The 14706-nt window shown below is 50.0% G+C and overlaps 1 protein-coding gene across 1 annotated transcript in view; it reads right to left on the bottom strand.

Moving 5' to 3' along the window:
* The window catches only part of FANCI (FA complementation group I), a 112408-nt gene that overhangs the window by 6754 nt on the left and 90948 nt on the right, over positions 1 to 14706 (bottom strand). The window contains exons 30-34 of the mRNA XM_073653252.1: positions 2136 to 2204; positions 1707 to 1800; positions 1045 to 1232; positions 424 to 480; positions 276 to 335 (exon numbers count right to left, since the gene is read on the bottom strand). Of these exons, the coding sequence (XP_073509353.1) occupies positions 276 to 335; positions 424 to 480; positions 1045 to 1232; positions 1707 to 1800; positions 2136 to 2204 (468 nt within the window). The remainder of the gene's footprint in view (positions 1 to 275; positions 336 to 423; positions 481 to 1044; positions 1233 to 1706; positions 1801 to 2135; positions 2205 to 14706) is intronic.

The raw sequence follows: 14706 nt of genomic DNA, 5'->3' as shown, positions 1-14706 counted from the left end.
CGCACAAAACGCCTGTCTAAATAAATCCCCCTACAGTCTATGAGGAAATTGCTGCCCCTGACTATCCCAATCCCTCTCTGCAGTGACGGACAGGCTACTATGTGTAGATACATAAACAGCAGCCTGGATGCACAATGTGTATGAACCTTTGGTGCAGTATGCTGCCCCTATGTCGCACAGTATAATAAGCTGTAATATCTGCTTGGTAAGACAGAATTAGAGAAAGAAGTGTACTGAGAGTGTTCATTAGGACCTAGTTCATGACACAGACATACCTGTGCATACGTAATGAACGCATAACACTGCGGTGTAAGGTGAGAGCCGGACAGCTTAACCTGCAGATGAGAGAACGTTTAGACAGAAAAATAGCAACTTAACTCAGAATTAGGTGATGAATAAGTGAACAAGTTGATATAAACCTACCAACTTCTCCAAACGGGTTGGAATCTTTCCTGCATGACTTGTGCAAACCTGCAAATACTGGATACAAACAGATTCATGAAAGAGGATGCCTGGACTTCTCAACATTTTTTTTTTTTTTAGATAAACTGTTAAATGTTCAGAAATTGAGAATTAACATTGAACCAGAAGCAAAACTTTCTATACCCACCAATCAATCAAGTATCAAATTTACCTCCAGGGTTGAGGTACAACCAAACTGCACTCCCTTAGAACTACTTTCCTTGTTACAATCAAATTTGTAATTCTGGTGAGTACTAATGATAAGCAGGGTATTCCCACCATTTAATGTCATGGAATAGCATTTGATATAAAATTATGATGGGTGGGGAGGGGGGGAACCTCTGGGATAGAGATCTCTTTGGCATTCCTGCTACAGTGGTACTTTCAGCTACCTATTGTGCTGGTATCAGCAACGTGCCTCTTCCAAGTGTAGAGCTATGGCCCCTTCATTTTTAAAGTAGACACAGTCACCTGCAGGCGGACCCCATGGATCAGTAAGTTACAGCATATCTTAATATCTCATCACTTACAATAGAGGAAAATCACTTTAATCTTAATATTTAGATTTATCGAATTACTTACATATTTCACTACAGCAGTTAGGACTGTGTACATTTTTGTAAGTTCTTTTAGCAAAGTGTCCATGCAACTTCCCGCTGGTAGTGCTGTCTGGACCAGCTCATGACATGCGGTTAGTAATGTCCCCAGCTGAAGAATGATTGCCTTTTCAACCGGTTCTCTGGGATTAGTATCTTGGGTGCCGCCATCAACTGCCAAAATAGAACAATATTGTATTATTGATCACCCTATAAGTTCTACAAAGTGAGATCTTCGTCCACCTGGTAACACATCCTCAGTGTAATTCCTAACCCGGGGCACTCCAGCTGTTGCACAGCACAGGGTTATAGATTCACAAGTGTTGGAGTGCATCAGGTAGCTGACCCAAGCTCTAAACTACCGCCTGCAGATTGAAAAGGCCCAAACATACACTTACTACGAATATATCATCTCATCCTGAAGAATTGAGATTTTGTTTTACAAAATGAGAATATATCTGATGGAAAGCATCACTGCAAAGAACTCCAGTAATAGCTGTAGCATGCTATAGTACATCTGGTGCCGTCTGGGCTCCATATCACATTATGTTGCGTATCCACTTATACATGTTGGATTTCCACCCTGGTCTTCTTTTGGAGAACAGTCACGGTGCCCCTACACACATTAGTTTGTTGCTCTCTATTTACCAGGTGTCTTCTCTGAACCAAGCTGAGTCTTGAGTTTAGTAATGAGCCAGTCAACCTCATCCAGAACCTTTGCAGCTTGACCCAAGACCAAAAGCTGGAAAAGATCAACACAAAAGTTTAATTTCAGTTTTTAAAGTTGTTGAAAACAGTGTTAAAAGTTTGTGAGCTTAGTTTTAAATTATGTATACATAATAATTCAGATTTAAGGGGATTTTAGAAAAAAACATTTATCAGCAATCTACAAAATAGGAGAAAAAAAGTCTGATCCATGCGCCCTTTAATGAGTATTCATCAGTGACATTAAAGATGGTGGCAGGGTGGGGGTCCCTGCGGTGGGGCCCCACAGCAATCAGACATTTATTAGGTGGTAAATGTCTTATGTGACAACCACTTAAACAAGAATCTCTTGGTGAAATGAAGCATGCTTACAGTGACAGTAGGCGCAGCCGTCTTCACATTTACAATACGGAAATGTGATTGTTTTTCAACTTCAATGTCCTGCAAAACACATTACATGAACAATTATATGTGATAGCACTTTAAGGGGTAATGCATTTTTGGAAAATAAAGGTTATTCTTGGTATAATGAAAAGTTTTACAAATTCCCAATGTGTATACGGATTCATTTAACAAAATCCAGCATAACAGAAAACAAAGGGTTGGCAATTGATGTTTAGACGCAGCAGAAAAAAAAATCCAGTTCAGATTTTGTTACAAAAAATATGAAGCCAGATCCACATCATTTGTACTTTATTGCAGATTTTTGCTGCCGGATTCACAATAAAAATCCACAAAAAAAATCTGCCATATTTGAACATAAGTTTAGCATAGCTGTGTTCAGTGTCTACATATTACTTATTCATTCACACAGCCAGTTCAACAAAATTATTCACCAAACGTAGAAATGAGAACCTAACTGGATATATCCGATTTATAGTCTATAACAGTGCTGGCGAACCTATGGCACACGTGCCCTCCCGGTGGGCACACGCGCCCTCGCCGCAGCACTAGCGCTCCTGGACCGCACCCGGCGGGTGAGTACCTTGAGGCCGCCGACACCAGCCCCTAGATGTGCGTTTTCGGACGCACATCTAGCTGAACTTTATTGCAGCGCACAAATTTGCCAGGACCGTGCGCCGCACGAGTGTTTATTATGTTTTTTTTTAAAAAATGCAATGAACAGCGGTGCCAGCAGGATTTGGGGAGTGGGGGAGCATATATACATGGATTGGGGGAGGGCAGCATACATATATACATGGATTGGGGGAGGGCAGCATATATACAAGGATTGGGGGAGGGCAGCATATGTACATAGATTGGGGGAGGGCAGCATATATACATGAATTGGGGGAGGGCAGCATATATCCAAGGATTGGGGGAGTGCAGCATATGTACAAGGATTGGGGGAGGGCAGAGTATATACAAGGATTGGGGGAGGGCAGCGTATGTACATGGATTGGGGGAGGGCAGCGTATGTACAAGGATTGGGGGAGGGCAGCGTATATACAAGGGTTGGGGGAGGGCAGCGTATATACAAGGGTTGGGGGAGGGCAGCATATGTACATGGATTGGGGGAGGGCAGCGTATGTACAAGGATTGGGGGAGGGCAGCGTATATACAAGGGTTGGGGGAGGGCAGCATATGTACATGGATTGGGGGAGGGCAGCGCATGTACAAGGATTGGGGGAGGGCAGCATATGTACATGGATTGGGGGAGGGCAGCGTATATACATGGATTGGGGGAGGGCAGCATATATACAAGGGTTGGGGGAGGGCAGCATATGTACAAGGATGGGGGAGGGCAGCATATGTACATGGATTGGGGGAGGGCAGCATATATACAAGGATTGGGGGAGGGCAGAGTATATACAAGGATTGGGGGAGGGCAGAGTATATACAAGGATTGGGGGAGGGCAGCATATGTACATAGATTGGGGGAGGGCAGCATATGTACATGGATTGGGGGAGGGCAGCATATATACAAGGGTTGGGGGAGGGCAGCATATGTACAAGGATGGGGGAGGGCAGCATATGTACATGGATTGGGGGAGGGCAGCATATATACAAGGATTGGGGGAGGGCAGAGTATATACAAGGATTGGGGGAGGGCAGAGTATATACAAGGATTGGGGGAGGGCAGCATATGTACATAGATTGGGGGAGGGCAGCGTATATACATGGATTGGGGGAGGGCAGCGTATATACATGGATTGGGGAAGGGCAGCATATATACATGAATTGGGGGAGGGCAGCATATATCCAAGGATTGGGGGAGGGCAGCATATGTACATGGATTGGGGGAGGGCAGCGTATGTACAAGGATTGGGGGAGGGCAGCGTATGTACAAGGATTGGGGGAGGGCAGCGTATATGCATGAATTGGGGGAGGGCAGCATATATACATGGGTTGGGGGAGGGCAGCATATATACATGGAACGGGGGAGGCAGGCATATATACAAGGATTGCGGGAGGGCAGCGTATATACATGGATTGGGGGAGGGCAATACATGGATTGGGGGCAGCATATATGCAAGGATTGGGGGAGGGCAGCATATATACAAGGATTGGGGGAGGGCAGCATACATATATACATGGATTGGGGGCAGCATATATACATGGATTGGGGGAGGGCAGCGTATGTACAAGGATTGGGGGGAGGGCAGCGTATATACAAGGATTGGGGGAGGGCAGCATATGTACAAGGATTGGGGGAGGGCAGCGTATATACATGGATTGGGGGAGGGCAGCATATATACATGGATTGGGGGAGGGCAGCATATGTACATGGATTGGGGGAGGGCAGCGTATCTACAAGGATTGGGGGAGGGCAGCATATATACAAGGGTTGGGGGAGGGCAGCATATATACATGGATTGGGGAGGGCAGCATATATACATGGATTGGGGGAGGGCAGTGTATATACAAGGATTGGGGGAGGGCAGCATATGTACATGGATTGGGGGAGGGCAGCGTATGTACATGGATTGGGGGAGGGCAGCGTATGTACAAGGATTGGGGGGAGGGCAGCGCATATACATGAATTGGGGGAGGGCAGCATATATACAAGGGTTGGGGGAGGGCAGTGTATATACAAGGATTGGGGGAGGGCAGCATATGTACAAGGATTGGGGGAGGGCAGCGTATATACATGGATTGGGGGAGGGCAGCGTATGTACATGGATTGGGGGAGGGCAGCGTATGTACAAGGATTGGGGGAGGGCAGCATATGTACAAGGATTGGGGGAGGGCAGCGTATATACATGGAATGGGGGAGGGCAGCATATATACATGGAATGGGGGAGGGCAGCATATATACATGGAATGGGGGAGGGCAGCATATATACATGGAATGGGGGAGGCAGGCATATATACAAGGATTGCGGGAGGGCAGCGTATATACATGGATTGGGGGAGGGCAATACATGGATTGGGGGCAGCATATATGCAAGGATTGGGGGAGGGCAGCATATATACAAGGATTGGGGGAGGGCAGCATACATATATACATGGATTGGGGGCAGCATATATACATGGATTGGGGGAGGGCAGCATATATACATGGGTTGGGGGAGGGCAGCATATATACATGGAATGGGGGAGGGCAGCATATATACATGGAATGGGGGAGGCAGGCATATATACAAGGATTGCGGGAGGGCAGCGTATATACATGGATTGGGGGAGGGCAATACATGGATTGGGGGCAGCATATATGCAAGGATTGGGGGAGGGCAGCATATATACATGGGTTGGGGGAGGGCAGCATATATACATGGAATGGGGGAGGGCAGCATATATACATGGAATGGGGGAGGCAGGCATATATACAAGGATTGCGGGAGGGCAGCGTATATACATGGATTGGGGAGGGCAATACATGGATTGGGGGCAGCATATATGCAAGGATTGGGGGAGGGCAGCATATATACAAGGATTGGGGGAGGGCAGCATACATATATACATGGATTGGGGGCAGCATATATACATGGATTGGGGGAGGGCAGCATATATACATGGATTGGGGGAGGGCAGCATATATACATGAATTGGGGGAGGGCAGCGTATATACATGAATTGGGGGAGGGCAGCGTATATACATGGATTGGGGGAGGGCAGCATATATACATGAATTGGGGGAGGGCAGCATATATACATGAATTGGGGGAGGGCAGAGTATATACAAGGATTGGGGGAGGGCAGCATATGTACATGGATTGGGGGAGGGCAGCATATATACATGGATTGGGGGAGGGCAGCGTATATACATGGATTGGGGGAGGGCAGCATATATACATGAATTGGGGGAGGGCAGCATATATCCAAGGATTGGGGGAGGGCAGCATATATACAAGGATTGGGGGAGGGCAGAGTATATACAAGGATTGGGGGAGGGCAGCGTATGTACATGGATTGGGGGAGGGCAGCGTATGTACAAGGATTGGGGGAGGGCAGCGTATGTACAAGGATTGGGGGAGGGCAGCGCATATACATGAATTGGGGGAGGGCAGCATATATACAAGGGTTGGGGGAGGGCAGCATATGTACATGGATTGGGGGAGGGCAGCGCATGTACAAGGATTGGGGGAGGGCAGCATATGTACATGGATTGGGGGAGGGCAGCGTATATACATGGATTGGGGGAGGGCAGCATATATACATGGATTGGGGGAGGGCAGCATATGTACATGGATTGGGGGAGGGCAGCATATGTACATGGATTGGGGGAGGGCAGCATATGTACATGGATTGGGGGAGGGCAGTGTATATACATGGATTGGGGGAGGGCAGCATATGTACATGGATTGGGGGAGGGCAGCGTATGTACAAGGATTGGGGGAGGGCAGCGTATATGCATGAATTGGGGGAGGGCAGCATATATACATGGGTTGGGGGAGGGCAGCATATATACATGGAATGGGGGAGGCAGGCATATATACAAGGATTGCGGGAGGGCAGCGTATATACATGGATTGGGGGAGGGCAATACATGGATTGGGGGCAGCATATATGCAAGGATTGGGGGAGGGCAGCATATATACAAGGATTGGGGGAGGGCAGCGTATGTACATGGATTGGGGGAGGGCAGCATATATACAAGGGTTGGGGGAGGGCAGCATATGTACATGGAATGGGGGAGGGCAGCGTATATACATGGATTGGGGGAGGGCAGTGTATATACAAGGATTGGGGGAGGGCAGCATATATACATGGATTGGGGGAAGGCAGCATATGTACATGGATTGGGGGAGGGCAGCATATGTACATGGATTGGGGGAGGGCAGCGTATGTACAAGGATTGGGGGGAGGGCAGCGTATATACATGAATTGGGGGAGGGCAGCATATGTACATGGATTGGGGGAGGGCAGCATATATACAAGGATTGGGGGAGGGCAGCGTATATACATGGATTGGGGGAAGGCAGCATATATACATGGATTGGGGGAGGGCAGCATATGTACATGGATTGGGGGAGGGCAGCGTATGTACAAGGATTGGGGGGAGGGCAGCGTATATACATGAATTGGGGGAGGGCAGCATATGTACATGGATTGGGGGAGGGCAGCATATATACAAGGGTTGGGGGAGGGCAGCATATATACATGGATTGGGGAGGGCAGTGTATATACAAGGATTGGGGGAGGGCAGCATATGTACATGGATTGGGGGAGGGCAGCATATGTACAAGGATTGGGGGAGGGCAGCGTATATACATGGATTGGGGGAGGGCAGCATATGTACATGGATTGGGGGAGGGCAGCATATGTACAAGGATTGGGGGAGGGCAGCATATGTACAAGGATTGGGGGAGGGCAGCGTATATGCATGAATTGGGGGAGGGCAGCATATATACAAGGGTTGGGGGAGCGCAGCATATATACATGGGTTGGGGGAGGGCAGCATATATACATGGAATGGGGGAGGGCAATACATGGATTGGGGCAACATATATGCAAGGATTGGGGGAGGGCAGCATATATACACAGATTGGGGGAGGACAGTGTATATACATGGATTGGGGGAGGGCAGTGTATATACAAGGATTGGGGGAGGGCAGCATATGTACATGGATTGGGGGAGGGCAGCGCATGTACAAGGATTGGGGGAGGGCAGCGTATATACATGGATTGGGGAGGGCAGCATATGTACATGGATTGGGGGAGGGCAGCGTATGTACAAGGATTGGGGGGAGGGCAGCGTATATACATGAGTTGGGGGAGGGCAGCATATATACATGGAATGGGGGAGGGCAGCATATATACATGGAATGGGGGAGGCAGGCATATATACAAGGATTGCGGGAGGGCAGCGTATATACATGGATTGGGGGAGGGCAATACATGGATTGGGGGCAGCATATATGCAAGGATTGGGGGAGGGCAGCATATATACAAGGATTGGGGGAGGGCAGCATACATATATACATGGATTGGGGGCAGCATATATACATGGATTGGGGGAGGGCAGCATATATACATGGATTGGGGGAGGGCAGCATATATACATGAATTGGGGGAGGGCAGCGTATATACATGAATTGGGGGAGGGCAGCGTATATACATGGATTGGGGGAGGGCAGCATATATACATGAATTGGGGGAGGGCAGCACATATACATGAATTGGGGGAGGGCAGAGTATATACAAGGATTGGGGGAGGGCAGCATATGTACATGGATTGGGGGAGGGCAGCATATATACATGGATTGGGGGAGGGCAGCGTATATACATGGATTGGGGGAGGGCAGCATATATCCAAGGATTGGGGGAGGGCAGCATATATACAAGGATTGGGGGAGGGCAGAGTATATACAAGGATTGGGGGAGGGCAGCGTATGTACATGGATTGGGGGAGGGCAGCGTATGTACAAGGATTGGGGGAGGGCAGCGTATGTACAAGGATTGGGGGAGGGCAGCGCATATACATGAATTGGGGGAGGGCAGCATATGTACATGGATTGGGGGAGGGCAGCGCATGTACAAGGATTGGGGGAGGGCAGCATATGTACATGGATTGGGGGAGGGCAGCGTATATACATGGATTGGGGGAGGGCAGCATATATACATGGATTGGGGGAGGGCAGCATATGTACATGGATTGGGGGAGGGCAGCATATGTACATGGATTGGGGGAGGGCAGCGTATGTACAAGGATTGGGGGAGGGCAGCGTATGTACAAGGATTGGGGGAGGGCAGCGTATATGCATGAATTGGGGGAGGGCAGCATATATACATGGGTTGGGGGAGGGCAGCATATATACATGGAATGGGGGAGGCAGGCATATATACAAGGATTGCGGGAGGGCAGCGTATATACATGGATTGGGGGAGGGCAATACATGGATTGGGGGCAGCATATATGCAAGGATTGGGGGAGGGCAGCATATATACAAGGATTGGGGGAGGGCAGCGTATGTACATGGATTGGGGGAGGGCAGCATATATACAAGGGTTGGGGGAGGGCAGCATATGTACATGGAATGGGGGAGGGCAGCGTATATACATGGATTGGGGGAGGGCAGTGTATATACAAGGATTGGGGGAGGGCAGCATATATACATGGATTGGGGGAAGGCAGCATATGTACATGGATTGGGGGAGGGCAGCATATGTACATGGATTGGGGGAGGGCAGCGTATGTACAAGGATTGGGGGGAGGGCAGCGTATATACATGAATTGGGGGAGGGCAGCATATGTACATGGATTGGGGGAGGGCAGCATATATACAAGGATTGGGGGAGGGCAGCGTATATACATGGATTGGGGGAAGGCAGCATATATACATGGATTGGGGGAGGGCAGCATATGTACATGGATTGGGGGAGGGCAGCGTATGTACAAGGATTGAGGGGAGGGCAGCGTATATACATGAATTGGGGGAGGGCAGCATATATACAAGGGTTGGGGGAGGGCAGCATATATACATGGATTGGGGAGGGCAGTGTATATACAAGGATTGGGGGAGGGCAGCATATGTACATGGATTGGGGGAGGGCAGCATATGTACAAGGATTGGGGGAGGGCAGCGTATATACATGGATTGGGGGAGGGCAGCATATGTACATGGATTGGGGGAGGGCAGCATATGTACAAGGATTGGGGGAGGGCAGCATATGTACAAGGATTGGGGGAGGGCAGCGTATATGCATGAATTGGGGGAGGGCAGCATATATACAAGGGTTGGGGGAGCGCAGCATATATACATGGGTTGGGGGAGGGCAGCATATATACATGGAATGGGGGAGGGCAATACATGGATTGGGGCAACATATATGCAAGGATTGGGGGAGGGCAGCATATATACACAGATTGGGGGAGGACAGTGTATATACATGGATTGGGGGAGGGCAGTGTATATACAAGGATTGGGGGAGGGCAGCATATGTACATGGATTGGGGGAGGGCAGCGCATGTACAAGGATTGGGGGAGGGCAGCGTATATACATGGATTGGGGAGGGCAGCATATGTACATGGATTGGGGGAGGGCAGCGTATGTACAAGGATTGGGGGGAGGGCAGCGTATATACATGAATTGGGGGAGGGCAGCATATATACAAGGGTTGGGGGAGGGCAGCATATATACATGGATTGGGGGAGGGCAGTGTATATACAAGGATTGGGGGAGGGCAGCATATGTACATGGATTGGGGGAGGGCAGCATATGTACATGGATTGGGGGAGGGCAGCATATGTACAAGGATTGGGGGAGGGCAGCGTATATGCATGAATTGGGGGAGGGCAGCATATATACAAGGGTTGGGGGAGGGCAGCATATATACAAGGGTTGGGGGAGGGCAGCATATATACATGGATTGGGGGAGGGCAGTGTATATACATGGATTGGGGGAGGGCAGCGTATATACATGAATTGGGGGAGGGCAGCATATATACATGAATTGGGGGAGGGCAGAGTATATACAAGGATTGGGGGAGGGCAGCATATGTACATGGATTGGGGGAGGGCAGCATATATACATGGATTGGGGGAGGGCAGTGTATATACATGGATTGGGGGAGGGCAGCGTATATACATGAATTGGGGGAGGGCAGCATATATACATGAATTGGGGGAGGGCAGAGTATATACAAGGATTGGGGGAGGGCAGCATATGTACATGGATTGGGGGAGGGCAGCATATGTACAAGGATTGGGGGAGGGCAGCGTATATACATGGATTGGGGAGGGCAGCGTATATACATGAATTGGGGGAGGGCAGCATATATACATGAATTGGGGGAGGGCAGAGTATATACAAGGATTGGGGGAGGGCAGCATATGTACATGGATTGGGGGAGGGCAGCATATATACATGGATTGGGGGAGGGCAGCGTATATACATGGATTGGGGGAGGGCAGCATATATACATGAATTGGGGGAGGGCAGCATATATCCAAGGATTGGGGGAGGGCAGCATATATACAAGGATTGGGGGAGGGCAGAGTATATACAAGGATTGGGGGAGGGCAGCGTATGTACATGGATTGGGGGAGGGCAGCGTATGTACAAGGATTGGGGGAGGGCAGCGTATGTACAAGGATTGGGGGAGGGCAGCGCATATACATGAATTGGGGGAGGGCAGCATATATACAAGAGTTGGGGGAGGGCAGCATATGTACATGGATTGGGGGAGGGCAGCGCATGTACAAGGATTGGGGGAGGGCAGCATATGTACATGGATTGGGGGAGGGCAGCGTATATACATGGATTGGGGGAGGGCAGCATATATACAAGGGTTGGGGGAGGGCAGCATATGTACATGGATTGGGGGAGGGCAGCATATGTACATGGATTGGGGGAGGGCAGCGTATGTACAAGGATTGGGGGAGGGCAGCGTATGTACAAGGATTGGGGGAGGGCAGCGTATATGCATGAATTGGGGGAGGGCAGCATATATACATGGGTTGGGGGAGGGCAGCATATATACATGGAATGGGGGAGGCAGGCATATATACAAGGATTGCGGGAGGGCAGCGTATATACATGGATTGGGGGAGGGCAATACATGGATTGGGGGCAGCATATATGCAAGGATTGGGGGAGGGCAGCATATATACAAGGATTGGGGGAGGGCAGCATACATATATACATGGATTGGGGGCAGCATATATACATGGATTGGGGAGGGCAGCGTATGTACAAGGATTGGGGGAGGGCAGCGTATATACAAGGGTTGGGGGAGGGCAGCATATATACATGGATTGGGGGAGGGCAGCATATATACATGGATTGGGGGAGGGCAGCATATATACATGGATTGGGGGAGGGCAGCATATATACATGGATTGGGGGAGGGCAGTGTATATACAAGGATTGGGGGAGGGCAGCATATGTACATGGATTGGGGGAGGGCAGCGTATGTACATGGATTGGGGGAGGGCAGCGTATGTACAAGGATTGGGGGGAGGGCAGCGTATATACATGAATTGGGGGAGGGCAGCATATATACAAGGGTTGGGGGAGGGCAGCATATATACATGGATTGGGGGAGGGCAGTGTATATACAAGGATTGGGGGAGGGCAGCATATGTACAAGGATTGGGGGAGGGCAGCGTATATACATGGATTGGGGGAGGGCAGCGTATGTACATGGATTGGGGGAGGGCAGCGTATGTACAAGGATTGGGGGAGGGCAGCATATATACAAGGGTTGGGGGAGGGCAGCATATATACATGGATTGGGGGAGGGCAGTGTATATACAAGGATTGGGGGAGGGCAGCATATGTACATGGATTGGGGGAGGGCAGCGTATGTACATGGATTGGGGGAGGGCAGCGTATATACATGGATTGGGGGAGGGCAGCATATGTACATGGATTGGGGGAGGGCAGCATATGTACAAGGATTGGGGGAGGGCAGCATATGTACAAGGATTGGGGGAGGGCAGCGTATATGCATGAATTGGGGGAGGGCAGCGTATATGCATGAATTGGGGGAGGGCAGCATATATACAAGGGTTGGGGGAGCGCAGCATATATACATGGGTTGGGGGAGGGCAGCATATATACATGGAATGGGGGAGGGCAATACATGGATTGGGGGCAACATATATGCAAGGATTGGGGGAGGGCAGCATATATACACAGATTGGGGGAGGACAGTGTATATACATGGATTGGGGGAGGGCAGTGTATATACAAGGATTGGGGGAGGGCAGCATATGTACATGGATTGGGGGAGGGCAGCGCATGTACAAGGATTGGGGGAGGGCAGCGTATATACATGGATTGGGGAGGGCAGCATATGTACATGGATTGGGGGAGGGCAGCGTATGTACAAAGATTGGGGGGAGGGCAGCGTATATACATGAATTGGGGGAGGGCAGCATATATACAAGGGTTGGGGGAGGGCAGCATATATACATGGATTGGGGGAGGGCAGTGTATATACAAGGATTGGGGGAGGGCAGCATATGTACATGGATTGGGGGAGGGCAGCATATGTACATGGATTGGGGGAGGGCAGCATATGTACAAGGATTGGGGGAGGGCAGCGTATATGCATGAATTGGGGGAGGGAAGCATATATACAAGGGTTGGGGGAGGGCAGCATATATACAAGGGTTGGGGGAGGGCAGCGTATATACATGGATTGGGGGAGGGCAGTGTATATACATGGATTGGGGGAGGGCAGCGTATATACATGAATTGGGGGAGGGCAGCATATATACATGAATTGGGGGAGGGCAGAGTATATACAAGGATTGGGGGAGGGCAGCATATGTACATGGATTGGGGGAGGGCAGCATATATACATGGATTGGGGGAGGGCAGTGTATATACATGGATTGGGGGAGGGCAGCGTATATACATGAATTGGGGGAGGGCAGCATATATACATGAATTGGGGGAGGGCAGAGTATATACAAGGATTGGGGGAGGGCAGCATATGTACATGGATTGGGGGAGGGCAGCGTATATACATGGATTGGGGGAGGGCAGCGTATATACATGAATTGGGGGAGGGCAGCATATATACATGAATTGGGGGAGGGCAGAGTATATACAAGGATTGGGGGAGGGCAGCATATGTACATGGATTGGGGGAGGGCAGCATATATACATGGATTGGGGGAGGGCAGCGTATATACATGGATTGGGGGAGGGCAGCATATATACATGAATTGGGGGAGGGCAGCATATATCCAAGGATTGGGGGAGGGCAGCATATATACAAGGATTGGGGGAGGGCAGAGTATATACAAGGATTGGGGGAGGGCAGCGTATGTACATGGATTGGGGGAGGGCAGCGTATGTACAAGGATTGGGGGAGGGCAGCGTATGTACAAGGATTGGGGGAGGGCAGCGCATATACATGAATTGGGGGAGGGCAGCATATATACAAGAGTTGGGGGAGGGCAGCATATGTACATGGATTGGGGGAGGGCAGCGCATGTACAAGGATTGGGGGAGGGCAGCATATGTACATGGATTGGGGGAGGGCAGCGTATATACATGGATTGGGGGAGGGCAGCATATATACAAGGGTTGGGGGAGGGCAGCATATGTACATGGATTGGGGGAGGGCAGCATATGTACATAGATTGGGGGAGGGCAGCGTATGTACAAGGATTGGGGGAGGGCAGCGTATGTACAAGGATTGGGGGAGGGCAGCGTATATGCATGAATTGGGGGAGGGCAGCATATATACATGGGTTGGGGGAGGGCAGCATATATACATGGAATGGGGGAGGCAGGCATATATACAAGGATTGCGGGAGGGCAGCGTATATACATGGATTGGGGGAGGGCAATACATGGATTGGGGGCAGCATATATGCAAGGATTGGGGGAGGGCAGCATATATACAAGGATTGGGGGAGGGCAGCATACATATATACATGGATTGGGGGCAGCATATATACATGGATTGGGGAGGGCAGCATATGTTCATGGATTGGGGGAGGGCAGCGTATGTACAAGGATTGGGGGAGGGCAGCGTATGTACAAGGATTGGGGGAGGGCAGCGTATGTACAAGGATTGGGGGGAGGGCAGCGTAT

Source organism: Phyllobates terribilis, unplaced genomic scaffold (assembly GCF_046119375.1).
Source record: "Phyllobates terribilis strain yellow unplaced genomic scaffold, ASM4611937v1 Scaffold_11__3_contigs__length_659146591, whole genome shotgun sequence".
NCBI lineage: Eukaryota > Metazoa > Chordata > Amphibia > Anura > Dendrobatidae > Phyllobates > Phyllobates terribilis.
The sequence above is the reverse complement of the archived record's forward strand: the minus strand, read 5'-3'. Positions and strand labels throughout refer to the sequence as shown.